Here is a 27,880-nt window from a genome sequence, read left to right on the forward strand (position 1 = left end):
CCTGGGATTCAAACTCAAGACACTATTCGATCAAAAATTCTGCAACACTGCATCCCAGATATTACTTACTTTCAGGTAAGTGCTGCCCATTTGTTCTCCAGAATGGAGGCCCTAGGTGAAATCTCCCATGAGTATTGATTCCAGTCTCTTGCTTACTTTTACTAATAGATACAAAGTAGAAACTCGTTAATGTCTGATTTCTGTTTCTCTAATTACAAGTGGTAATGTACTTATTACCCATTCTGGTTTTCCCTTTAGAGCTCACACATGCACATCTTTTGCCTGTTCTTATTTTGGGTGTTTTCTTTCCGATCTGCAGTCGTTCCTTCTATATTCAATCTCTAATAAATGTAATCCTTTGTCCTTTGTCAGTTTTAGACATTGGTATATTTTCTCCTAATCTATACCTATCTTTAGCTTTGACTACTGGGTGATTTGGTGACCAGAAATATTTAAATATGAATTAGGCAAAGTTATCAAACCTTATGGATTGTGATTTAGAGATCTAACTTAACAGATTTATCCTTATTCCAAAGTCACAAATACATTCTCCATTTTTTTTCTTATTGGCCTTAGTATTTTAACTTTCATTTAGGTAAATTCACTCTGGAATTTGTCTTTGCTTTATGTGGTTTAAGGGAGATATCCAACTTTATTTTTGTCCATATAATAAGCCAATTTTCTGAGCACCATTATCCACCTCTTCCCCACTAATTTGTGACAGTACCTCTATCAGATACCATGTCTCCAAATATCCATGTCCATTCCAAAGTCTAGTTTAGCAATAATTCTTATTTTCTAAATGGAATGATCTATCACTGTGAAAGTTATTACTCATCCTGCCTCCTAGATGAATGAAAAATCCAACTACCAGCCCCCAAAACAGAATATCCAATTAAGAAAATTATTTTAAAAAAATAAATGTGTGTTTATTAAAAAAGGAATACCGTAACCAAGAACAAGCCCTGGGACACAGAGAAATCAACGCTTCCTCTGAAAGCCAGCATCCGGCAGTGTCAGCACACCTGAGATGTATGGGTCCTTAGTCCAAATATTACGTCTCAAATATTCTTCTGTAGTCAAAATTGGCATTCAACAAGTTGCTGGTCTGTGTGGCCCTGATTATTAGCATAGACGACTGTTACAGCTGAATGTCTGTAACAGCTGCCCTATGTCCACTACCACAACCCACAGTCACTCCCACAGCCTCAAAAAAGTTACATATCCTCAACACTCCACTTGTAGGCAAGTTCCTCCACCGCCTTCTTGCTGGCAAGCCTGGCAAAGCGCTTCTGTTCAAATCCATTGGATCTGCAATCAAGAGATACTAATCAGCCAGAATCCTGAACTGAACATGCATGTTTGAAATAAAGAACTCACAATCTAATGAACAAAAAGGAAAGTGAAAATATTTAAGACATAAGCAACAGAATCAGAAAGACAAAATACATAATCCACCCTTTTATTAGTCCTTGTTCAGAGCTTTTCCCCCTCTCATTTTGACAACTGTTTCAAATATTTACCACTCTCTAAAGGTCCAACTCACTCTCAACTGATGTCTACATATTATACTTTATCCATGCATTACACAAACATTTAGTGAATTATTATACTCAGTACTGTGTCATGAAAACAAGTATAACATAGCACCTGTCCTGATATACTCATAGACTAGTGGAGATTGACATTTAAACAAATAATTAAAACAAAAGGCATAGGTTATGGGAGAAATATGCACTGGGTATCAAAGATGCAGAAAAGGGACCTTGCTCAGCTTGGAAGTAGGGTGGACAAGAATGATCAGGAAAGGCTTCATGGAGGGGGTCCTTATGCTAAGTCTGAAAAGACAGAGTGAAGCAAAGAGTCAGAGGGGTTAGGAGGGCATTTCAGCACACAGCACAGCAGAAGCAATGAGAGCAAAGGCACAAAAATAAGAAATGGTATGGTACACGCAAGGAACCAAAGTCCAGTTATGTGGCTGGAGCTCAAGTACAAACAGAGCAGCACGAGCCACAGTTAGAGAGGCAGGCAGAGGCCACAACATAGTAAGCACTACAAGACAGAATGCGAAGCTCAGATTTCACACCGTGAGCATTAATTCTTTTAAAAACTTTTCACTGGCGTATAGTTGATTTACAATGTTGTGTTAGTTTCAGGTATGCAACAAAGTGAATCAGTTATACATACACATATGAAATGAAAAATGAAACGAAAGTCGCTCAGTCGCGTCCGACTCTTTGTGACCCCATGGACTATACAGTCCATGGAGTGCTCCAGGGCAGAATACTGGAATGGGTAGCCTTTACCTTCTCCAGGGGATCTTCCCAAACCAAGGATTGAACCCACGTCTCCCATTCATGTATCATGTATCACCTCCTCGAGGGAGCATTCATTCCCTGATCACAATCTCCCAGGGCTGAATCTACTCTTCCTTTGTGCTCCCAAGGCACCTTGAACACCCTCTATAGTAATACTTAGCAAGTAGCACTGAAATTATTTACTCGTCTGTCTTCTTCTGTAAATAGAAAGTGAGTTGGTGTGCTCCAAGACCGTCTTTAACTAATTGTGAGACCCTGGCACCTAGTACACAGCTGCTTATGTTATAACGTGTGCTAAGTGTTACTGAACTGATAGGGATGACAGGTTTCCCCCTTTCTTCAGGCCTTACCTAAGGGATGAGTTGGGTGAGTAATGAAAAGCTCAGTAAGGATGAAGCTTATTAAGAATGGCATCATCTCCAACCTTAGAAGCATGAGTGGTGTTCTAGAGCTCAAGGAAACCACTTATTCCTCTTGCCTGAGAAATAAGTACTTAAGAGAATCAACACTACTATGATTATACAAAAGTCCTATGAATAACAAACCAAACCCTAAATAAAATCAAAAAAGCAAACTGCAAAAGAACTTACAGTGGAAAGAGCTTTAGACTAAAGAATCAGATGTCCCAGATCTTATTCCAGCCTTTTCAGGTGAGCTGAAAAACTCTTAAGTTGTGAAGTTTATCAGAGGCTCAGTTTCTCTTTAAATACTGTTAAGTTAGATTAACTGACCTTATGGGTTTTTCTAACTATAACATACTATAAATTTATTCTAGAAATATTCACTTCCAAAAATAGACAAGAGTAGAAAAGGCAATGAAAGAATTAATAATCAAAAATAAAGCAAGGATGAGAAAGAAAACTAAAAAGGAAAACTCTACGAGAAAATATGAAAAGTGTGGGATAACTACAGGGAGAGATGGAGACAAATTATACCAGTAAAAAACCAGGTCAAAGAGAGTTTCTAAGTTTTGGGCCCAGAAATTTGAAAAAAAGAAAGAAAAGAAAGAACTCAATATAGCAGGGATTATCTTTAGGGTTGTGGCTATAAAAAGATCTACTTCTGGCTACATAGCAAATGAGTATTCTGAAAAATCCTGCTACCAAAGAGCTGACATACAATATCCTGCAAACCAAAGCAGGAAACAAGCCTGAAGCCACAGCCAACCTGACAGTACCTGCCAATATCAGGAACTAGCGCTCTGGATTTAGATGGCAGCTTGAGGGACAGAAGATAGTGCCTTGGGCCCATACACAGCAGCACAGTAGATTCCAATCATGGCAGAGAACTCAAGCAGACTAACCTACTCTCAGGGAACAATTATAAAATCTGGACAAAATATAGTATGTGAAATATTTGAAGGCATGAGAGACCAAAAGCAGGCAGAACTTGAGTGGGCGTTTACTGTGGGAAGAGATTTGTGAAGCTTTTCAGTGGAGGGCACTTCCCAAACTGCAAAGCTCATGCAGGCAGAAGGCCACAGGCTTACTGGCTTTAGGTATGAGTGCAAAGTGGGCAGAGCAGCCAAAAAATCAGAGGCAAAATGGGAGGAAGAGACACTGAATGGGAGGAAGCTTCAAATGGGACAAACCTCCATATCTATATACAAACTGAGCCCAAATTTTTGGCTACCTGCTAACCTGTGCTCGTGCAGGGGAAACCCCAATGGGCCCACTGAAAAAGCAGCAGCTAGAAACTAAAACTGAGCAGGAATTCAGTTGCTGCCACTATGAAGGAGATAAGTGTTTGGAGTTCAAATACACTCAAGTTAACTGTCTGCTGGAATAAAAATCAACACGCCTCAAAGGAATTATTAGAATTCAAAGTCTCCACAATGTATCATTCATAATGTCCAGTATAGCATTTTTAAATAACCAGGTATGTAAAGACAGTAAAATGTGATCAAACTCAAGAAAAACTACGAATAGAAACCAATGCTGAGATAACCCAAATGTTGCAATTAGCAGATAGGACTTCAAAGCACCAATTATAAATATTCTCAAGGGAAAATAAATTGATTCACAATAAATGAATAGGTAGGAAATCTCAGCAGAGAAATATGTCAAATGGAAATTCTAGAGTTGAAAAATATAATATACTAGCTGAAACAAAAAATTCAGTGTATGAGTCTAATAAGCTAAAGATGGCAGATGAGCCAATCAACTTGAAATGAGATCAATAGAAATTATTTCATCTTAAGAACAGAGAGGAAAATCATGATAGAAAAATGAGCAGGGATTCAGACAACTGTGGTATAATATCAAATAGTGGAAACAGTACAATTGGAGAAGGGAAAGTGGTTTTAAAAAAATAATAAATGGGCAAAAAAATAGCCGAATGTAAAAACATGGACTCGTAAATCCAAAAAGCTCAACAAACTCAAAAAAGGATTAACACAAAGAAAAACTATATGTAGGTACATCACAATCAAACTGCTGAAAACCAAAGACCAGAAGAAAATTTTGAAAGCTGCCAGAGAAAACCAATATATTATAATGTGTGTATGTTGAGGTTGGGGGGAGTGGGACAACTAAACAAACTGACTTCCAATTGGAAACAATGGTGGCCAGAAAGTGATGAAAGATCTTTAAAGAGCTGTCACTGAAGCCTGGAACTGTCAATCCAGCGTTCCATGCGTTGGTCTGAAGCCTCAGGAGTTTCCTGGGTGCAATCTGAAATTGGCTCCAATACACGGAGGACAAGGAAAGACCAAAGAAAGAGGCAGACCAGTCCAGATTGGCAGGTGGCAGGTTTAATAAGCAAGGGAATTTACATAAAGGTTTTTTGTCTTGGGCAAGCCCACAAAAAAACAGATCTCTGCACCTGCCTCTCAGAACATTAAATGTTTATATAGAGCCCTTATGGGTTCAGTCACATATTCAGTCCAGACGATCTCAACACCCTACTCTCTCAAGGCTGCGTCCTTGAAAAAGCTGCAGTACTGGAAGAGTAGGCATGATGCACATTCCAAGGACAGGGGAGAGATAAGGGCCTCCAACTGCCTGGGTCCGGTTTATGGGTCAACCAATGGTCACATCCTCTCAATAACCTCCTCCAATACTGCTAGTGAAACAATCCTTCAGAAACGAAGGTGAGAAAAAGTTCTCTGATTTAATTAACAGAACTATGCCAATGCCAACTCCTGCCTTTGATAATGCACTATGGTTATGTAAGATGTTATCATTGGGAGAAATTGGCTGAAGGGTACACTAACAGTATTTTTTTCAGGTTTTTCTGAGGCCGAGACTACTCCAAATTAAAGCTTTTAAAAAGTAAAGGTGAAATAAAGACATTTTCATTTCAACAAAACTGTATGTGTTGCCAATGGGTCTGTACTGAAGGAATATTAAAATTTCCTAATTTCTTTAAGAAAAAAAGAATACCGCCAGAAATGATAACTATATGAGTAAATACTAACAACTACAATTTTTTTCTTTGGTTTTCTTAGTTTCTTTAAAAAATACACAACTGCAAAAATAAAAAATACACAACTGCAAAGTAAAAGTTTTACCACTGTATCATGAGATCTATTATATTTTTTAAGTAACATGTACAAAAATATGTATTTTTTAATGCAGAGTTCCAAAGAATAGCAAGGAGAGATAAGAAAGCCTTCCTCAGTGATCAGTGCAAAGAAATAGAAGAACACAACAGAATGAGAAAGCCTAGAGATCTCTTCAAAAAAATTAGAGATAACAAGGGAACATTTCATGCAAAGATGGGCATAATAAAGGACAGAAATGGTATGGACCTAAAAGAAGCAGAAGATATTAAGAAGAGGTGGCAAGAATACACAGAAGAACTGCACAAAAAAGATCTTCATGACCAAATAACCATGATGGTGTGATCACTCATCTAGAGCCAGACATTCTGGAATGTGAAGTCAAGTGAGCCTTGGGAAGCATCACTACGAACAAAGCTAGTGGAAGTGACGGAATTCCAGTTGAGCTACTTAAAATTCTTAAAGATGATGCTGTAAAAGTGCTGCACTCAATATGCCAGCAAATATGGAAAACTCAGCAGTGGCCACAGGACTGGAAAAGGTCAATTTTCATTCCAATCCCATAGAAAGGCAATGCCAAAGAATGTTCAAACTACTGCACAACTGCACTCATCTCACATGCTAGCAAAGTAATGTTGAAAATTCTCCAAGCGAGGCTTTAACAGTACATGAACCATGAACTTCCAGATGTTCCAGCTGGATTTATAAAAGGCAGAGGAACCAGAGATCAAATTGCCAACATCCACTGGACCATAGAAAAACCAAGAGAGTTCCAGAAAAACATCTATTTCTGCTTTATTGACTACGCCAAAGCCTTTGACTGTGTGTGTGGATCTCAACAAACTGTGGAAAATTCTTCGAGAGACGGGAATACCAGACCACCTTACCTGCCTCCTGAGAATCTGTATGAAGGGCAAGAAGCAACAGTTAGAACCGGAATTGGAACAACGGACTGGTTTCAAATAGGGAAAGTAGTACGTCAAGGCTGTATACTGTCACCCTGCTTATTTCACTTCTATGCAGAATATGTCATGCGAAATGCTGGGCTGGATGAAGCACAAGCTAGAATCAAGACTGCTGGGAGAAATATCAATATCTCAGATATGCAGATGACACCACCCTTATGGCAGAAAGTGAAGAGGAACTAAAGAGCCTCTTGATGAAGGTAAAAGAGGAGAGTGAAAAAGCTGGCTTAAAGTTCAACATTCAAAAAACTTAAGATCATGGTATCTGGTCCCATCACTTCACAGCAAACAGACAGGGAAACAGTGGAAATAATGAGTTTTATTTTCTTGGGCTCAAAAATCACTGCAGATGGTGACTGCAGCCATGAAATTAAAAGACACTTGCTCCTTGGAAGAAAAGCTATGACCAACCTAGATAGCATATTAAAAAGCAGAGACATTACTCTGCCAACAAAAGTCCATCTAGCCAAAGCTATGGTTTTTCCAGCAGTCATGTATGGATATGAAAGCTGGACCATAAAGAAGGCTGAATGCCAAAGAATTGATGCTTTTGAGCTGTGGTGCTGGAGAAGACATTTGAGAGTCCCTTGGACTGCCAGGAGATCACACCAGTCAATCCTAAAGGAAATCAATCCTGAAAATTCATTAGAAGGACTGAAGTTGAAGTCAAAGCTCCAATACTTTGGCCACCTGATGAGAAGAGCCAACTCATTAGAAAACACCCTGATGCTGGGAAAGACTGAAGGCAGGAGGAGAAGGGGACGACAGAGGATGAGATGGTTGGATGGCATCACTGACTCAACGGACACAATTTTCAACAAACCCTGGGAGAGGGAGAAGGACAGGGAAGCCTGATGTGCTGCAGTCCATGGAGTTGCAAGGAGTCAGACATGACTGAGTGACTGAACAACAACATGAAAATAATAGCAACAAAAACAGATTAAGTGGAAATACAGTGTTGCAAGATTCTTACATTTCATGTGAAATAGAACAATTATAACTATCAGTAGGCTATGATAAGTTAAAGATATATATTGTGATCCTTACAGCAAAAACTAAAAAAAAAAAAAAAAAAAACTGCAGAGGTGTAACTAAAAGGAAATCAAACCAATTAAGGTTCAAAACTAAATCCACACACCTGAAGTCTAAAACACTGACAATATCAAATTCTGGATAGGATATGGAGCAACAGAAATCCCCACCCTTTGCAGTAATGTAAAATGATATAGCCACTTTGGAAAACAACTTGCATGTCTTATAAAAGTGAACGTGATCTCAACAAAACAAAATAGCAATTGTTGAGTATTTACCCAAGTAAACTGAAAACTATATCCACATTAAAAGCCATACACAAATGTTTATTGCAGCTTTATCGACAACGTTAAAAACCAGGAGCAACCAAGATGTCCTTCAACTGGGGAATAAACAGGCTGTGGTATACCCATACAATGCAATACTCAGTGATAAACAAGGAATGAAGTACTGACTCATTCAAGAACACAGATGAATCTTAAGTGCATTTTGCTAACTGCAAAAAGTCTGACTCAAGCGTTGGTGGTATAGTGGTTAGCATAGCTGCCTTTCAAAGAGTCTGACTCAAAAGGTTACATACTGTATGATTCCATTCATGGTAACATTCTGGAAAAGATAAAACTACAGGGATGGAAAACAAGAGCAGAAACTGCAAGGCATTGGTGGAGGAAGAACAAGTAACTAAAAGGTGACCTACACAGGAAATTTTTAAATGATGAAACTATCCCATACAATACTAGGGTGGTGAATAAATGACTATACTCGCTTGTCAAATCCAACAGAACTTACACCAGGAAGAGTAAACACTGATATAAGCAAATTATAACAGAAAAAAATTACCCAGGACGTCTGGGGCAGGGGAGGGGACTGATTCTTTATGTCTACACATGGAAGAACTACACATATATCCATGCTTAGATGGTAAATGAGTTTCTCATTTCTAAAGTTCTCAATTTTGAAACTGTTTTATGTGCATCTTGGGATGAGCAAAATGAATAGTGGATGGTGGGTGCCCCTTTCTCAATGTTGGGGAGGGAATTTATAGTAAGGAAAAAAGAAAGGTAATACTTGGTAAGAGTCAGTTACATCAGTATGAACTCATATTTATATATGCATATACATAACATACTTCCAGAGGGACACAGAAACAATTATAGATATGTGTGTATACACACATACAGACTACTATACATGCATTACTAAGCTCGGTTTGCTGAGAGGATCTAGGAGCAATGACACTCCAGTAATAATAAGCATTCTAGCAGTTATATCTTGGTTTCCAAATACCATTCTCCATTAAAAGCTGCCAGGGTTTCTTAGAGAAAAGGCAATTCCTTAGGGCTGGGGCAGAGAAAATACAAGGAAGTAAAAGAACGCTCAAAAAGGAAACGGCTGGGGCAGTGACAGGGACACCCAACATAATTTCCAGTATTCAAGGAATGGAACAAAAAAGATAACATGAGCAACAAAATAAATAACATACCACTAGATTACAGTACAAAGTATAACATAAAACATACATGAGTCCATACTAATATAAATAAATGACGGAACAAATAAATGGGAGGTAAAACAGATCTTCCTTACAGAAAAAATCTAAATAATACATGGAGATACCCTTCCATAGTTCTTCTGAGTATAAGCTGAACTCAGCAACTCACTTCCAGAGAAGAGAGTATAAAAGAAAAAGAAGAGTAATTTTAAAGTTGAGAAACCCGGCAAACACTCACTACCTTAACCAAGTGATTCCAGTTAACATTACTAGTGAAGTCATGTGGATATCATGTAACCCCTAAAATGACATGATGAGAAGGACATTTCACTACTGTGGAATTCTTTGCAAAAACCCATAACATTCAGGCTAACCATTCAAAAAACATCAAACAAACTCAATTTGAGGAACGTTTCACAAAAATACCTGACAACACCCCCACAGAACTGTTAAGGTTACGAAAAGCAAAAAGACCGAGAAACTGTTACAGAGCAGAAGAGACTGAGGAGACAGGACAACTAAGTACAATATGGTATACTGAGACGCATCCGTGAGCAGAAGAAAGTAATAGAAAGCTGATGAGATCCAAACAAAATCTGGTGCGTTAATACTATGCTAAGGTTGGTTTCCTAGATTTGATCACTGTATCATGGTAATATGGTAACAAAATTAGATAAGGTATGTACAAGAATTGTTTGCAGATTTTATATATATATATATATATATATATATATAAAACTATTCCAAACCAGATAGAATACAAATACTTTTTCAAAACACTATCCCTAAATAACTGCAAAATACACATTATCTTCAAGTGCAAGTGGGGTATTCACCAAGGTAAACCATATACTGGGCCACTAAACATGTCTTAACAAATTTAAAAAGATCAAAATATTATAGCATTAATTTCAAAATATTAGAGTATTTCTCTAACCACAATGGAATTACATTGGAAATCAATAAGATATCTAGACTAGTTTAAATGTTTGGAATTCTAAAATACACTTCTAAGTAATTCATAGGTCAAAGAGTGAACCAAAAAGAAAATCAGAAAATATTTTGAACAAAATCCAACATACATTTCTGACAAAAAGACTTTCTTTAGCCAACTGGGAATAGAAATTTCTCAACTCAATAAAGGAAATTTATCCCCCACCAAAAACTGTAGTTTACAAAATTTAATGGTGAAAAGACTGAATTTCTCCTCCTAAGGTTAGCAATAAGGTAAAAGATGTCTGCTCTGACTACTTGCATGCAACATATGCACTGGAAGTTCTAGCTAGTGTAACAGGGCAAGAGAAAGAAACAAAAGGCATCTGGATGGGAAAGGAAGAAATAACACTGTCTGTATTCACAGAAGACACAGTCCTCAAGGTTCAAAACCTGGCAGAAGCTACAAAAAGCCATTGTATGAAGTGACCTTTGCTTCAAGGAAAGTGGCTGATATAATATTGGGTTGTTGCTAACGATAAAATTGTAGCTTTTGAGCATAAATTAGAATTTTTTTAAACTTTAGCTTTGGTAATATGGTAACAAACTACCACAGGTTCCTTTAGCTTCTAGTTATTTAAAGATTTTCTGTGATGAGATCAGAGTTAATGTTAGTATATAATAATTATCTGATATTGTACATGAAACATGTCAACATTTCAAAGGCCTGAAAAACTCAACAAACTAATGAACAGTAGATGATGCTATAAAGTCACATATGAGTAAAAGATCAAAACAAAGTAGAAAAAATACCAATACATTTTAATCTAACAGAATGAAAAGATTTTTGATGTGGCTTCTGATTCCATATTATAAGTAATCTTTAAGAAACTTATTGAGTTTTTGTGGAGTATTAAAAAAAACTCTAATACACCTTCCTTTCCTAACTACCTGTGCATAAAGTTGAATTTTCTTACTATATTCCAACTAAACATACTGCAACAGATTAAATCCCAATGTATTCTATTAGCCCAGACATTAATGAGAGTTGCAAAAATGCAAATCAAAGCTATTCTTCTCACATTTTCATTCAGAAAATATAATTATTTTTCTTTACAAGCAGGGTAACTATGCTATTGTAATGGTTTTTTAAAAAGAATACTTTTAAAACTACTTAATTTCTAATAATTTGGCCTTAGAATGTGGAATGAAGCAGGGCAAAGACTAACAGAGTTTTGCCAAGAAAATGCACTGCTCATAGCAAACACCCTCTTCCAACAACATAAGACTCTACACATGGACATCACCAGATGGCCAACACCGAAATCAGACTGATTATATTCTTTGCAGCCAAAGATGGAGAAGCTCTATACAGTCAGCAAAAACAAGACCAGGAGTTGACTGTGGCTCAGATCACGAACTCATTACCAAATTCAGACTTAAATTGAAGAAAGTAGGAAAACCGCTAGACCATTCAGGTATGACCTAAATCAAATCCCTTATGATTATACAGTGCAAGTGAGAAACAGATTTAAGGAACTAGATCTGATAGACAGAGTGCCTGATGAACTACAGATGGAGGTTCGTGACAATGTACAGGAGACAGGGATCAAGACCATCCCCATGCAAAAGAAATGCAAAAAAGCAAAATGGCTGTCTGGGGAGGCCTTACAAGTAGCTGTGAAAAGAAGAGAAGCGAAAAGCAAAGGAGAAAAGGAAAGATATAAGCATCTGAATGCAGAATTCCAAAGAATAGCAAGAAGAGATAAGAAAGCCTTCTTCAGCGATCAATGCAAAGAAATAGAGGAAAAGAACAGAATGGGAAAGACTAAAGATCTCTTCAAGAAAATTAGAGATACCATGGGAACATTTCATGCAAAGATGGGCTCAATAAAGGACAGAAATGGTATGGATCCAACAGAAGCAGAAGATATTAAGAAGAGGTGGCAAGAATACACAGAAGAACTGTACAAAAAGATCTTCACCACCCAGATAATCACGATGGTGTGATCACTCATCTAGAGCCAGACATCCTGGAATGTGAAGTCAAGTGGACCTTAGAAAGCATCACTATGAACAAAGCTAGTAGAGGTGATGGAATTCCAGTGGAGCTGTTTCAAATCCTGAAAGATGATGCTGTGAAAGTGCTGCACTCAATATGCCAGCAAATTTGGAAAACTCTGCAGTGGCCACAGGACTGGAAAAGGTCAGTTTTCATTCCAATCCCAAAGAAAGGCAATGCCAAAGAATGCTCAAACTACAGTGCACAACTGCACTCATCTCACATGCTAGTAAAGTAATGCTCAAAATTCTCCAAGCCAGGCTTCAGCAATACGTGAACCGTGAACTTCCTGATGTTCAAGCTGGTTTTAGAAAAAGGCAGAGGAACCAGAGATCAAATTGCCAACATCCACTGGATCATGGAAAAGCAAGAGTGTTCCAGAAAAACATCTATTGCTGCTTTATTGACTATGCCAAAGCCTTTGACTGTGTGGATCACAATCAACTGTGGAAAATTCTGAAAGACACAGGAATACCAGACCACCTGACCTGCCTCTTGAGAAATCTGTATGCAGGTCAGGAAGCAACAGTTGGAACTGGACATGGAACAACAGACTGGTTCCAAATAGGAAAAGGAGTACGTCAAGGCTGTGTATTGTCACCCTGCTTATTTAACCTATATGCAGAGTATATCATAAGAAACGCTGGACTGGAAGAAACACAAGCTGGAATCAAGATTGCCAGGAGAAATATCAACAACCTCAGATATGCAGATGATACCACCCTTATGGCAGAAAGTGAAGAGGAACTAAAAAGCCTCTTGATTAAAGTGAAAGAGGAGAGTGAAAAAGTTGGCCTAAAGCTCAACATTCAGAAAATGAAGATCATGGCATCTGGTCCCATCACTTCATGGGAAATAGATGGGGAAAGAGTGGAAACAGTGTCAGACTTAGGGCTCCAAAATCACTGCAGACGGTGACTGCAGCCATGAAATTAAAAGATGCTTACTCCTTGGAAGAAAAGTTATGACCAACCTAAATAGCATGTTCAAAAGCAGAGACATTACTTTGCCGACTAAGGTCCATCTAGTCAAGGCTATGGTTTTTCCAGTAGTCATGTATGGATGTGAGAGTTGGACTGTGAAGAAGGCTGAGTGCTGAAGAATTGATGCTTTTGAACTGCGGTGTTGGAGAAGACTCTTGAGAGTCCCTTGGACTGCAAGGAGATCCAACCAGTCCATTCTGAAGGAGATCAACCCGGGATTTCTTTGGAAGGAATGATGCTAAAGCTGAAACTCCAGTACTCTGGCCACCTCATGCGAAGAGTTGACTCATTGGAAAAGACTCTGATGCTGGGAGGGACTGGGGGCAGGAGGAGAAGAGGACGACAGAGGATGAGATGGCTGGATGGCATCACTGACTTGATGGACGTGAGTCTGAGTGAACTCCGGGAGTTGGTGATGGACGGGGAGGACTGGCGTGCTGCGATTCACATAGCCGCAAAGAGTTGGACACGACTATGCGACCGAACTGAACTGAATTTCTAATATGGTAAATATTAATAGACATAACCCACATAAAACTTCCTGGAGTCCTAAGTAATCTTTAAGAGTATAAAGGGGTCTTGAGATTACAAAGTTTGAGAGTCACTCTGCTACATAATAGAACAATGTCCTTTAGCAGGGAAGAGAGGGAATCTAACAGGAAGAGGCACTGACTGCAGATAGGGGCACATACAATTCACCCATGATAGCATACAGAAAGTTAAGTGTATGTGGGCACAGACGTGGGTAGGTGAAGAGATAAGGTGGTAGGGATCAGTACGACATTACAAGTGACTCACTCCTAAGGCAGTGAAGAAAAGGTTCAAGAGCTACATTTTAAAGATACAATATACAGAAGGCTACAGACTAGCACCCATCACTCAATCCCCTCTAAACCTTAAGAGAATATCACCAGAAGTGACCAACATCAAAAAAAAGGTATCTATCTGGACCATTTCGGCTATTTACCCAGAGCTTTAAAAAGCTTTGAAAAGGGAAAGAGGAGAAAGAGGAGTGATATGAGCATGGGAAACGGGATTTGAGAAACAGAAGCAAGCACACTGCACATTACTAACCTTGTGGTTAGAGCAGAGAACGAGGCAGAGTGTACAACGACTTGAGAACAGCCAGGGAAGGTCAGGGTTACAAGGAAGAGAAAATAAAACTGTAGGGAATACTCAGGCTTACCTGTCCACTCCATCCCAGCGATACCCTGGCCAGATATTGAATCTATTGGGAGGGGGCGCAGGGCCACTGTAGCGAGGTCTCACTAAAGACAGGAGAGAGAGAAAAGTTAGTTACCTACGTAATTTAATTCATAGCTGAACGGTAGTGAGGAAAAAATATTTTATACGGAAATCTCTGACTGAGTTCAACTTAAATTCCCAAATAGAAGGAATTTGAAATTATACAGGACCACCTTCTTTGCACATATTTAGTATCGTCATTCTAATGATTCTCTCTCTTCACATACATCACCTCTATCTCTGATGATTCCCAGAAGGCTCACCTTTCTTATTCTTATTCTCCTTGGCCGCCTTCTTCTTGATGAAGTTGGCCATGGGGTCCCCCTCTCTTTCCTGTTCTCTCAGCATCCGATCCAAATCTTCATCATCAATATAGCGGGCCAGAGGCTTCTGCATTTCCTTCACTGCATCCTCCACATTCTGTTGCTGCTGCCGGGTCTGGGCAAGCCTGGACAAAAAGAACCAGGAGTGTCTGCTATCCTGTGTAACATCTCTACTCTTACACTGAGATGGACCATACTTCCTCCTCTTCCTAACAGTCTATGGCAAATACTGAAAAAGGTAAACTTCCCAGAATACCAACCAGAAGTGTGAAACATGTCAGTACTGTAGGAAGCAGACTGAGCACACTGAAGCTCCCATTGCTAAAAACAGCTTTAGAGGCAGAACAATGAACTAACTGGTCAGGAGAGGACAGAAATTATTTCCTCCAGTAACTGCAGTCTTGTGTGCCTTTCAGTGGCTCTCTTACCCTTTGCCCCACTGAGCATACAGCTCTTCTCTCTTCGAGTCCTTCTCTGCTTTTCGCCTCTGCTCTAAACGTTCCAGTTTCAAATTCCTCTTACGACCAGACTTATCTCGAAATACAGTTTCAGCATGTTGGAATTCAGCTGCAAAGGAAAAGTACACTTTTAAAGATAAACGAAAAGGTGTCAAAATCAGAAATAACATTCTAACAGCTGAAGTCAACCAATTAGTGTTCTGATGCAGGATAAGAATTTTCACAGCCAGACCACAAGTAGTCCTTACCAACATCTAAATGCATATTGGTGATGATTCTGAAAATTAACATTTTTTAAGAAGGAAAAGATCCACTTGCACCCAATGAGAAGTTAAAACAAAGCAGAAAACCAGAATTGAAATTTGATAGCAATTAAAATTTTTAAATATCAGGTAAATTAGCTATATATATTTTTTAAAAGTAAAAGCTACATAAGCCTCAACTGGTCTCTGCACTTTCACATTTTTACCTTCAAACGCCATGGTCTCTTGGTCCCGTTTCTTGAGCTCCTGCTGCTCTCGCTGTATGTCAGTTAACACCAACCCAGTTTTAGCCCCAGAATACATGTGCGCAGCCTATGCAATGGAAAAGGGAGCATCCAGCATTAATGAGACAATGTGGCAACAGGCTCCGTGGTGTACAGTTACGTCTGAGGATCAGCAATTACCAAACCAAAAACGCTACCTTCTATTCTCAGTATCAACCATAGGATTGGCAAAATAGAAGAAATAAAACTGAATTTCATGGAAAATTAACAGTACTGTTAAGTTTAAGTGCAAACAGAAACACAAACCAACAATTTACTAAAGGGAAGGCTGAAAAAAGTGAAACTTTTAGTCGTTCAGTCATGTCCAACTCTTTGTGACCCCATGGACTGTAGCCTGCCTGGTTCCTCTGTCCATGGAATTCTCCAGGCTAGAATACTGGAGTGGGTAGCCATTCCCTTCTCCAGGGAATCTTCCCACTCAGGGATCAAACCCGGATCTCCTACACTGCAGGCAGATTCTTTACCATCTGAGCCAAAGGGCAGGCTAAGCATCTGTATTTCTGACTTTTCAGCATATAAACTGCATACATGAAGACTCTCAGGTCACCTGATCAGAAACCTCTATCAAGCTCTGAGCCCTTCAGTAGAGATCAGCACTGAAAATATTCCATTTAAATCACAAAGTCAAGCAAACCTATCAATTTCAAACGTGAATTTGTGGCTATATGTCAGGATAATGACAAGATATGACCAAATCCAAACTTTTTACTAAAACCCACCCTGTATCAAAATAACAAACCACCCCACGATCAATGTATATAAATTATATCCTAATATCCTTAAGCAATGTGCTAGGTACTTCCCTGGAAGTCCAGTGGTTTTCAATCCTTGGCTGGGGAACTGAACAAAGATCTAGCATACCATGCAACATGGCCAAAAAAAGGCAATGTGCTAAATCTGATTAATATTAAATTGTCCGTGGACTAAGCAGATACATAAAAAAGACACTGGGTCCAGCTGAAACACTGACCTCAGTCCGTTCCCTACATCCTGGGTTAGGGACTGACTGGTCCCTACCAGGACCACATGGACTATAGAGGAGTCTGTGTTGTCCCGAAAAGTCTGTGTTGAGGTAACATGGACATCACAGCCTCTTTCTTAACCAACTCACTGGAATAACAGTTCTTTTTCTTTCCTTTTTTTGTTTTTGTAATAACATTTCTGTACTAGTAGTGGTGTTCTTTACAACACAATTTCTTGGGGTTCATGTGGATTTTGTTAAGTCAGCCTTCACTGCAGATTTAAAATAATACAAAACCCTTACTTCCCAGGCGATATGATTTTTAAAGTCGTTTTATATTTTAAATGCCTCTCTTTAAGCTCTGGATACAGAGACCTACAGTCCAATTTATAATAGTAAATGGCTTACACTAAATGGTTACTTTGTCCCAGGCCCTGGGCTAAGAGTTCTACTTACACTACCACATTTAATTCTCAAAAGAACCTGAAGTATGTACTACCATCATCTACATTTTAAAGATGAGGAAACTGAGATTTAGAGATATTATGTATCTTGCTCAAATCTCACATAAGAAGTAGAATTCCATGTGTGATCTGTTTAACACAAAGTTCGTGATCCTAGGTTCACTCTGTAAACTACGTTCTCAGTTTGTTCATAAAAAATAGGAAGTTTTGTTTAAGTTATTAAAATGAGATTTGTGGAACTGAGAGAATATAAAGGCAGATGCTATTTAGGAAATCTGCTCCTTGCAAGTTCCCCTGGACTGAGTCAGACAGTCTTGCCTTCAGAGAGAAGAAAAGCGCTCTAGAGGTCCTGTGAGCTAGATTTCTCTGGCCTGGATCTCTGAGACCTGTACAGAGCTAGGAGATGAGTTCCTCTAAACCAAGACATGGCTCCTGAAAGTTCTTACCTTCTTTCCCAGAGGCTGGCTCCTTCGAGGTGGAGACAGATCAGAATCAGAAGATTTGGCCCTCTGCCTTCTCCTTGGTGGAGAGAGGTCAGAATCAGAGCTCCGATGCCTAGGTCTATTCCGCGGAGGTGACAGATCGGAATCGGAATCCTGGGGCCCTGAACTCTGTTTGTGCCGTGGAGGAGAAAGATCTGAATCAGAGGTTTTCCTACTGTCCCCTGGGTAGGAAGAAGAGTCCAATGTGTGACTCTGATGTTTCCTGGGTGGAGAGCTTGTATGATGTTTCTTATGGGTGGGGGAAGAGCCTAGAAATTGAAGAGTAAAGATTTTAATCCCCTTGGCAGAATCTAAAAAATAATGTACCAGGCTAATGTTCAACATTCATTTAGTCCTCTTGTGAGGAACTATCACTAACCTAAACGTAAGTATAAATGACAAGGGGGAAGAGCAAAGTCAGAGATAACTTTTAAAACCAATGGGTGGGGTTCTATTCCCAAGTTACTAGTTACTAGCACTAGTTACTGTGACTAGCACAAGACATCTCAACATCCTCATCTGTGCCCTATTTACCCACACATAGAGTGGCCAAAACAAACTGAACTCAGGGCTCAGTGGCGTTGTTAGTCGCTCAGTCGTATCCGACTCTTTGAAACCCCATGGACTGTGGTCCTCCAGGCTCCTCTTCCATGGAATCTTCCAGGCAAGAATACTGGAGTGGGTTGCCATTCCCTTTTCCAAGGGATCGTCCTGATCCAGGGATTGAACCCAAGTATTCCACATTGCAGGCAGATTCTTTTACTATCTGAGCCACCCAGGAAGCCCTAGCAAGTTAAGATGACCTAGAATATATTAGAATATATTCTGGGTTTCCCTGGTGGCGCAGATGGTAAAGAATCTGCCCGAATGCAGGAGACCCAGCTTTGATCCCTGGGTCACGAAGATCCCCTGGAGGAGGAAGTGACAACTCACTCCAGTATTCTACTGGAGAATTCATGGACAGAAGAGCCTGGTGGGCTACGGTCAGAAAGAGTCAAACACAAGTGAGTGACTAACACACACACACAGAATATATTCTGAGGTCTTCTGACTAAAACATAACAATGTATTTGAATTAAAAACTAAAGCAGTACCTAGGGACAAACGATGGAGCAAACAAGTTTCATCACACAGGTGAGCTGTAGACATAGGCATCACAAATCACCTCCTCCAAAGGCAATCTGCAATACCTATCAACAGTCCTATAAGCAAAGAACCCGGCTGAGCCAGCAAATCAATTTCTACTTTGTACCCTAGGAAACGTATCTAGCAGCACTTCAATTCCCAGAAAGTCTATCTAGAAATAGATACGGAAATCCAGAACAGAGCAACAGTTTGTGTATAAGGATGTTCATTACAGAATTACAGAGGAAAAGGTTTAGAAATAACCTAAAATATGCAATATTAGGGGAATGGTTACTGGAACACCAACAAAAACTATATTAACAAAGAGATATTTTATGACTCAGGAAAGATAATGCTAAGTGAAAAAAGCAAGCAAGATTACACATGCAATATTTACTTACTGCCTAGACACGTCCAAACTACATCAAAAATGATTAGAAAAGAAGACTAAAAGAACACTGGCTACAAGAGAGAGACTGCCTCTGACTGGACAGAATTGTGTGTGATCCTTTTCTACATTTCTATACATTCCAAAGTTTCTGCAACAAACATGTAGTATTTTCATGGGGTGGGGAAAATGAACAAAAAAATATATATATAAACTTCTACCCTACTACTATTAATTTTTAACTCTCTTCAGCCCAATCTCTCACTATTTCCCTCCAGTTTTTAAAACTCCAAAGCTCCATTCTCATTTCTAAAGACCACAAATACCTAGTAAAGCAACTAAAAGTTCCAAAAGAAAGCACTCTAGGAACAAGTCCCTCTCATGGACAAATGCTCACCTTTAGAATCATGTTGCTTACTTCCAACATGGGATGTTGCCTGCTTTTTTCGTGAAGGAGAGAGGTCTGAGTCATACTCATATTTGCTATTCTTTGGGAGTGATGGATGAGAAGGTCCTGGCCCCTTCCAATGTGGAGAAGTTTTGCTAGAGCTTTCTGGGGCTTCACTGCTTTTGGTTCTGAGCAGTGAGTGAGGAACATTAGCAGCCAAGTCAGTGGAATTATGATGGGCCCTCCTGAGCTGTGATCTATCCACAGAGTCAAGAGTCCTTCTAGGTTGAGCTGTGTCAGGGGAGCAATTACGGGCCCTTCTGGCAGGAGAGAGATCTGAGAAACTGTGGTAGGTCCTCCTAGGAGAAGATGAATCTGGGATGTCATGACGGGTCCTTCTAGGAGGAGATGGATCTGGGGTATCATGACGAACCTTCCTAGGAGGGGAAGAATCCGGAGTGTCATGACGAACCTTCCTAGGAGGAGATGAATCCGGGGTGTCATGACGGGCCTTCCTAGGAGGAGATGGATCCGGGGTGTCATGACGAACCTTCCTAGGAGGAGATGGATCCGGGGTGTCATGACGAACTCTTCTAGGAGGAGATGGATCTGGGGTGTCATGACGAACTCTTCTAGGAGGAGATGGATCTGGGGTGTCATGACGAACCTTCCTAGGAGGAGATGAGTCCGGGATGTCATGACAGAACTGTCTGTGTGAGGGTATATCTTCACTCTGGCCTAAACACAAATAGCAAAGAATCAGATTCCCACAAATGCTCTGCCACCCCTACAACCAAAGTTTCAAAAAACACCCCAGCAGGATACATCTCAAAACTACTAAGAAAGCCCAAAAGATACGCACAGCTACTTCAGGGCAATAAAGTAGCACTCATGAATATCCTAAGAAAAACCACTCACGTTTGCCTAACAGGTCATAATCTGCAAGGCACTTTAAATGTATTTTTCATGTTGTATCTTGTTAGGCAAGCAGGGCAGGTACCCTTGTTTTACAGACATGAAAACAGAGACCCTAAGAAGCTGAGTGGTCTCCTACCTAGGGGTCACTGCTACTAAAACGAAGAGACAGGCTAGAACCCTGAACTTCTAATCCCAATCCAGTGCTCTTCCCCAAACCTTACTTGTATGGAATTCTCCATGAGAAGCTCCCACTGATATCTAACTTAGGCAATTCAGTTTGCACCCACTCTTCTCTCAAAAGGCAAACTGAATAATTCCATGCCACATCAAAATGAAATCCTGTGAGCTATTTAATCCATGCCATTGTGCTCCTTATCAAAAGCAGCAAGAGCACCAGAAAGAAAGAAGGATCAGCACTTTACTGATCACCTGCTGCATGCCCATGTCTATACAGATTATTTCACTTAATTCGCACAACAAGCCTAGGAGATAAATATTGTTCTCCTCATATTATAGATGAAGAAGCTGATACCCAGAAAGACTAAGTAATTTGCCAAAATTATACAGTTAGTAAGTGGTGAAATGAATATCCAAATCCACACCTGTGTGACTCCAGAGTCCACAATCTTTAAAATGGAAACAGATTGAGACTTTTGATATTCAAAGACATAACAGAATGAAATGTTTATAGCAAATCCAGAGTGACAAAATCCAGTTTCTCTTCTATCTCTTATCCCTGAGCTCCCTAAGCAAATATAAACTACTAAAACTTGGGTGAGATCCAATGAATATTTGTTAATGGGTGAATTAAAAAGTCACCTCCTTTACTTTGGAGAATAGGCTCCTCTCACCAGAATCCACCCTTCAAAGAAAAGTAAAGATACCTGTAGGGTGTATGCATGCGAGTTAAGTTGTTTCAGTCATGTCCAATTCTTTGCAACCCTATGGACTGTAGCCTACCAGGCTCTTCTGTCCATGGGATTCTCCAGGCAAGAATACTGGAGTGGGTTGCCGTGCCCTCCTCCAGGGGATCTTTCTTCCTGACCCAAGGATCGAACCTGCATCTCTTCTGTTTCCTGCATGGCAGGAAGGTTCTTTACCACTTGTGTCACCTGGGAAGTACCTGACAGTAAATCTAATTCACATGGTTGATAAATCCTGTAATATTTATAAAAAGCTGGAGATATAACCCTCCTGGACTTCAGACTATACTACAAAGCTATAATAATAAAAACAGCATGGTCCCAGCACAAAAAGAGGAATACAGATCAACGGGACAGAATAGAGAGCCAGAGATAAACCCACATACCTATGGTCCATTAATCTATGACAAAGGAGGCAAGAATATATAATGGAGAAAAGACAGTCTCTTCAATAGGTGGTGCTGAGAAAACTGGACATGCATGCAGAACAATAAAATGAAAACATTCCCTCACACCATATATAAAAATAAACTCAAATGGTTCAAAAACCTAAATGTAAGCCCTAAAACTACAAAACTAGTAAGAATAAATATAGGTGGAACATTCTTTGACATAAATCATAACAGTATTTTCTTGGCTCAGTTTCCTTAGGCAAAAGAAATATAAGCACAAATAAACAAATGGGACCTAATTACACTAAAAGCTTTTCCACAGCAAAGGAAACTACCAACAAAATAAAAGACAAGCATACAGAATGGGAGGAAATATCTGCAAATGAAGCAACCAACAAAAAATAAAACCCAACCCAATCAAAAAATGGGCAGAAGACTTAAATAGACATAATTCCAAAGAAGACATACATATGGCTAATAGGCACATGAAAAGATGCTCAACATTGCTAATTATTAAAGAAATATAAATCAAAACCACAGTGAGGTATCACCTCACACCCGTTAGAATGGTTATCATCAAAAAGTCTACCAAGGGAATTTGCTGGTGGGCCAATGGCTAGGACTCTGAACTTTCACTGCAGGGGGGCATGGGGCTGACCCCTGGTCAGGGAACTGAGATTCTGCAAGTCATGCAGCATGACCGAAAAAAGGAATACAACATATTTTTTCTTAATTACTAATAAATGTTGGAGAGGATATGGAAAAAAGGGAACCCGAGTGTAAACTGGTGTAGTCACTGTGGAAAACAGTATAGAGGTTCCTTGAAAAACCAGAACAGAACTACCATGTGATGGAGCAATTCCACTCCTGGGTATATATCTGGGAAAAATAAAAAACACTAATTTAAAAAGATATATGCATCCCAATGTTTACAGCAGCACTATTTCTATAGCCAAGACATGGAAACAACTCAAGTGCCCAGCAAGACACAACTTTTGGTTTAAGAAGTTGTGGGATACACACACACACACACACACACACACACGAATATTATTCAACCACGAAAAAGAGTGAGATATTGCCGTTTGTAGCAACATGGGTGGACCTAGAGAATATTATACTAAGTGAAGTCAGACAGAAAGATAAATATTATATGACAGATTTTACATGTAGAAACTAAAAAATAACACAAATGAATCTGTATACAGAACAGAAACACACTCAAAGACATAGAAAACACACTTATGATTACCAAAAGGGAAGGGGGAAGGAATAACTTAGGAGTATGGGATTAACATATACAAACCACTATACATAAAATAGATAAGCCATTAGGAATTACTATACAGGCCAGGGAACTATATTCAATATCCTAGAATAACTTATATGAAAAATTATCTAAAAATATATATATACACATAACTGACTTTGCCATATACCTAGTACTAACACAATATTGTAAATCAGTGATACTTTAATTTTAGAAAAAAGAAAAGAAAGATAAAAGTCTTCCCCTATTAATGAGAAATTCAGATTTATCTGTTACTGGAACTCACTCCCCAGAAGCTTCCATTTAGCACTGGAACGAAAGGCTTCCATCTGCTTTACCTCTTCTGGCCGCTCATCCACAAACTCAGCCACCTGTGGAAGTGAGAACAACATTTTAAGGAAATCCACAGGATCCAGCCAAGTAGCAGTGCTATCTGAAGAACCTGAAGCTATGACTATTCCACTCCTAACAATACATGGCTCACAAAGACTCAAAACAGCCCTGAAGAAACAGATAGTGGTCCTCAGGTACATGTGCTCCATAGGCATGTGAATGTCACTGGATGGTTTAATTATAGATCTTTCTCGGACTCATCCATTTCCCTCCAGATGTTCATTTCTTTTATTACAAACCTTGTTATTAACCTACCTGGTATAATAACTGCCACTCAAAGCTAAAAGCTAAGCTCCTTTTACCTGTTTTCCACTCCATTCAGAGTAAAAGCACAGGCAGGGTTCCTGTCACACTTCCATCCATTAAGGGATCTGGACTCCTCATGAACGCTTTACTGTAGACCACAACGATAGTTTTTCTAGAATCCCACCAAAAGAAGTCATTAAAATGTACTAAGGCTCGTAGAGTCTTTAAAGCATAAGACCATATTTCCTATTACCCCAATTCCCAAATAAATCTGGATCTTCCCTACAGCATCCTTGATAAATGATCACTCATGTAGTCCCTCCTGACAGAACCAATTCACTGACAGGGAACTCACGTTACAAGGTGGTCCGCTATATCTGGGGGCTGGAAAGTTCTTAGTTGTATTGGACCCGTATCTACCTTCCTGTAACTCCTATCGACCCAAGTTCTGGCCTCTGATGCAAATGATCCTCTTTCCCCATGACAGACCTGCAGCTATGAGCAAAGCACTGGTTTGTGCTTTACTTATATGATCTCACTCAGTCTTCACAAAAGCCCTGCAAAGAAAGGCTCCACGCTACCAAGAGCAAGTTATGGCTCAGAGATGTAACCATCTCCTTTCCACCTTGTTTTTCAGCAATTCTGAGCAAAAGTCCCATGGCCATACCAATGCTAACTTATTTACCTATGCTTTTGACCACCTGGCTCTTACTTATCCTTCAAAACTCAATTCAGGTATCTCCATCCTTCAAGGAATCTCCCATCTTCATGGGCTAAACAATGCGCTCCCTCCCTTGGGTTCTAAGAGCACTTGGCACGCATGTGAGGGGCTTCCCCACTGGCGCAGCTGGTAAAGAATCCACCTGCGATGCAAGTGATACAGGAGACACAGTTCAATCCCTGAGTCAGGAATACCCCTGGGGAAGGAAATGGAAGCCCACTCCAGTATTCCTGCCTGGGAGATCCAAGGACAGAGGAGCCTGGCGGGCTACAATCCATGAGGTCGCAAAGAGTCAGACACAACGTAGTGACTAAATGACAATAACGTATGTGCACTATACCTCCGACATTCATCATATTGCTGAAATTATTTGAAACTCAGTCTCCCATTCTAAGGGTATGACCTCTAAAGTATAAACACTATATTCCATTAATCTACATATCTGCTGTACCTAGGCAAAAGTATACAATTTTAAAGTTTAGTTGAATCAGTAAATAAAAGGAGCAAATAACGCTTCCTTTCATTGAAACTAAACAGTGTTTTTAAGGTAAGTTCCAACAAATTGAACCATGGCTAATTCTAATCACGACTCTTTATCACTGACACTGAGGAATCTTTGTGATCAGTTCCCACTTCTAGACAGATGGAGCCCTCCATATACAAAGACTGTATATAGGCATCATCAAAGAGAACTATTTTAAAACAGCTCCTGGAAAATGTCACCTCTTCTCTGACGTTAACTTTCCTCCTTACTATCTACCCTGCATTGGGAGCCGAGATTAAGAGGCTTGCATTTCAAAGTCCTCAGAGCCTCAGAAAGATACACACCACAGGCAAATCTCCATCATCTTCCTCTTCCTCCTTTTCTGCTTTAGTGGTTGAGATAGACGTCCAGCTCACGTCATCATCCACAATTCGCATTCTAAAGGTGAAAAACAAAAGACCAAAACAAGAAGAATCATTCTTGGGTAACAGCCTACAAACATTCATCTCTGGTTTTAGGCTAAAGTTCAAAATCCTACAAGATCCTATGGTCCATTCTTTGCCAATATGGCCAATTTCATCTTGCACCACTGTCTCCTCAATTCACTACTCACTAGTCAACTTCTGATGCCTAGAATAAGCCAAATTCCTTTCCATATCAGTTTCACATATTTAGTTCCTTCCCTCTGCCTAACCTACTCTTCTTATTCTTTACTGGGAAACTCTTAGTCATTCTTAAAATCCTAGCATATATATAAATTCCTTGAGCAGACCTTACAAAACTATTCCCCTCACCTCTCCCAACTAAGAATCCATTACACATTCTTGGAGTACTTTCATTTATCACAAAGGAAATAAATCAACTAGTTGCATAATTAGTTGTTTAAAGACTATATCCCCATTAAACTATAAGCTCCATCAAAGTAGGTACAGTGATAGCTCATTCACAGTGACAGCCTCACTGTGATAGACGAAGTACTCAATAAATGTTTGTTACATGGATCAACTATGGATGAGTTCAAAGAATAATGACTGCCATGACGTAAACCATTATTACTAACAGTTATTATTTGAAAAGCCAGATTACTAATCACAACAACCATTTCATATAAGTGATATAATTCAATATTACTCTGACTTTAAAGATGAAAAAACTGAGGCTTAGAGAGATGAAATACCTTGTCCAAGGCCACACAACTCATAAAGTGGCACAGCTAGGGCTGAAAGACTGATCAATGTTACTTCAAAATTCAAGACAATTTCACTACAAGGCACTGCCTCCAGAAAATCCACACAAGTCAGAGGGGTCAGAAGACAGCAAGAATACTGTAACAACCAAAGAGTTAACTAACTAAATCGGTTAGTTCTTTGGAACTATTTGACTTTACAGAGTATATTAGTTTCTTAGAGCTGCCTAACAAAGGACCACAAGCTGAGTGGCTTAAAACAACATAAGTCTATTCCCTCACAGTTCTGGAGACTTCAAGTCTGAAATCAAGCTGTGTGCAAGGCAATGTCCACCAAGAAAGGCTCCAGGGAAAGATCTTTCCTTGACTCTTCCAACTTCTGGTAGCCTCTGTCAGCTGCATAAATCCAGTCCAGCCTCAGCCTCCCATCTTCATCTGGGAAGTTTTCCCTCTAAGCCTGTTTCTGTATCCAAATTTCTCTTTTCACCAGTTTATACGGGACATCTTAACTAATTATATCTGCAAAGACCCTACTTATAAATAGTGTCACATGCTAAGGTTCTGGTTTGGAGGGGAGGGACAATACTCAACCCAGTACTCCAGGCCACAGAAGTTTTCTCGTTTGAAAAGTGGAGATAGCAAAAATATCTACTTCTTAAATACTGTTATGACTCTTAAATAAAATCATGTCTAAAGTACTTACAATGTTACGAGGCACATGACGAGAACGGTATAAACGTTAGCTGTTATTGTTGACAGTACCAAGAGTAACAGGAAGTGAGCATAGGTCGCGACCCGAGTCCTCGGCTTAGGCGAACCCGCACGGGCAGGTTCCGGGCCGCTAATATACCAGCACAGAGCCTTTGGATTCGTTTCACCTTTATTCTCAGGAAACAGTATTCACACTCTGAGGGAGAACGGAATGCTACAAAGGCGGGAAAAGACTAATAAAAGTTACAGCCCGGCCTGAACACACTGGAGATACCGCCCAGGGGCGCGAGCAGCGGCCTGAGGGCTCCGAGCCCAGGCAGGGTCAGGCGAGCCGTCAGGGGCGCGGGGCCTCCGGGGCCGCCGGCGAGGAGCCCAGCAAGCGCCGGGCGAGGGCGGAGCGGGAAGGTGAGGGGCGGCGGGCCGAGCGGACCCCACCCTGCCAGGGCCAACTCACCCCTTGCCGCCGGCCCCGCTGGGCTTCGGCCGCTTCTTGCGACGCTTGCGGCCGGACTCAGGGCCCCCGTCGACGCCGGCATCTGCCCCAGATAGGTAACGCTTCAGGTACTCGGCCTTGGAGAGCGGTGGAGCTGCCGCCATGGCAGCGGAGGGAGACGGGTCAGGGCTGGGGACAAAACTGTTGAACGCGAACCGGAACAGCGGCGAGCCGGGGGCGGGGCCAGGGCCGGAAGTGACGGTGTGTTTGGAAGTGCTGGGCAGACATGTGCGAGTCTCGGAATCTTGGAGGACTGAAGAACAAGAACACGCACAATTCCGGGGCCCACTCTACATCCCCTCTGACCCGGCAATTTCTCTTCGTCCTTCCATCTGCTCAAACAACTGTGCAGCAAGTGCTGTAGTTGTCGCGAGGATACATCCATGACTCCAACAAGACTTCTGCCCCCAGCAGCTTCAGAAGCACCAGAGTAGGAGTTACACGAACGTGAGCTCTGGAGTTGCAGTCCATCTAC

The 27,880-nt window shown here is 40.3% G+C and overlaps 1 protein-coding gene across 1 annotated transcript; it reads right to left on the bottom strand.

The window, feature by feature from the left end:
* Positions 1 to 904: 904 nt before the first annotated feature.
* BUD13 (BUD13 homolog) lies at positions 905 to 27,536 on the bottom strand. The gene is made up of 10 exons (XM_015100930.3): positions 27,367 to 27,536; positions 25,360 to 25,453; positions 23,458 to 23,542; positions 19,678 to 20,406; positions 17,732 to 18,036; positions 15,783 to 15,888; positions 15,284 to 15,422; positions 14,796 to 14,980; positions 14,474 to 14,555; positions 905 to 1,311 (listed from the first exon to the last, which is right to left on the bottom strand). The coding sequence occupies exons 1-10, from the start codon at positions 27,507 to 27,509 to the stop codon at positions 1,218 to 1,220; spliced, it is 1,962 nt and encodes a 653-aa protein (XP_014956416.2). The 5' UTR covers positions 27,510 to 27,536; the 3' UTR covers positions 905 to 1,217.
* Between the last annotated feature and the right edge of the window lie 344 nt (positions 27,537 to 27,880).

The sequence above is a fragment of the Ovis aries genome, chromosome 15, assembly GCF_016772045.2.
Source record: "Ovis aries strain OAR_USU_Benz2616 breed Rambouillet chromosome 15, ARS-UI_Ramb_v3.0, whole genome shotgun sequence".
Classification (NCBI taxonomy): Eukaryota; Metazoa; Chordata; class Mammalia; order Artiodactyla; family Bovidae; genus Ovis; species Ovis aries.

Coding starts and splice junctions, on each gene's coding strand:
- BUD13 (XM_015100930.3), bottom strand. CDS start 27,509: ATGGCGGCAGCTCCACCGCTCTCCAAGGCCGAGTACCTGAAGCGTTAC. Junction 25,454..27,366: donor AGCGGGGCCGGCGGCAAGGG/GTGAGTTGGCCC, acceptor TTTCACCTTTAG/AATGCGAATTGTGGATGATG. Junction 15,423..15,782: donor AGAGACCATGGCGTTTGAAG/GTAAAAATGTGA, acceptor TTTCCTTTGCAG/CTGAATTCCAACATGCTGAA.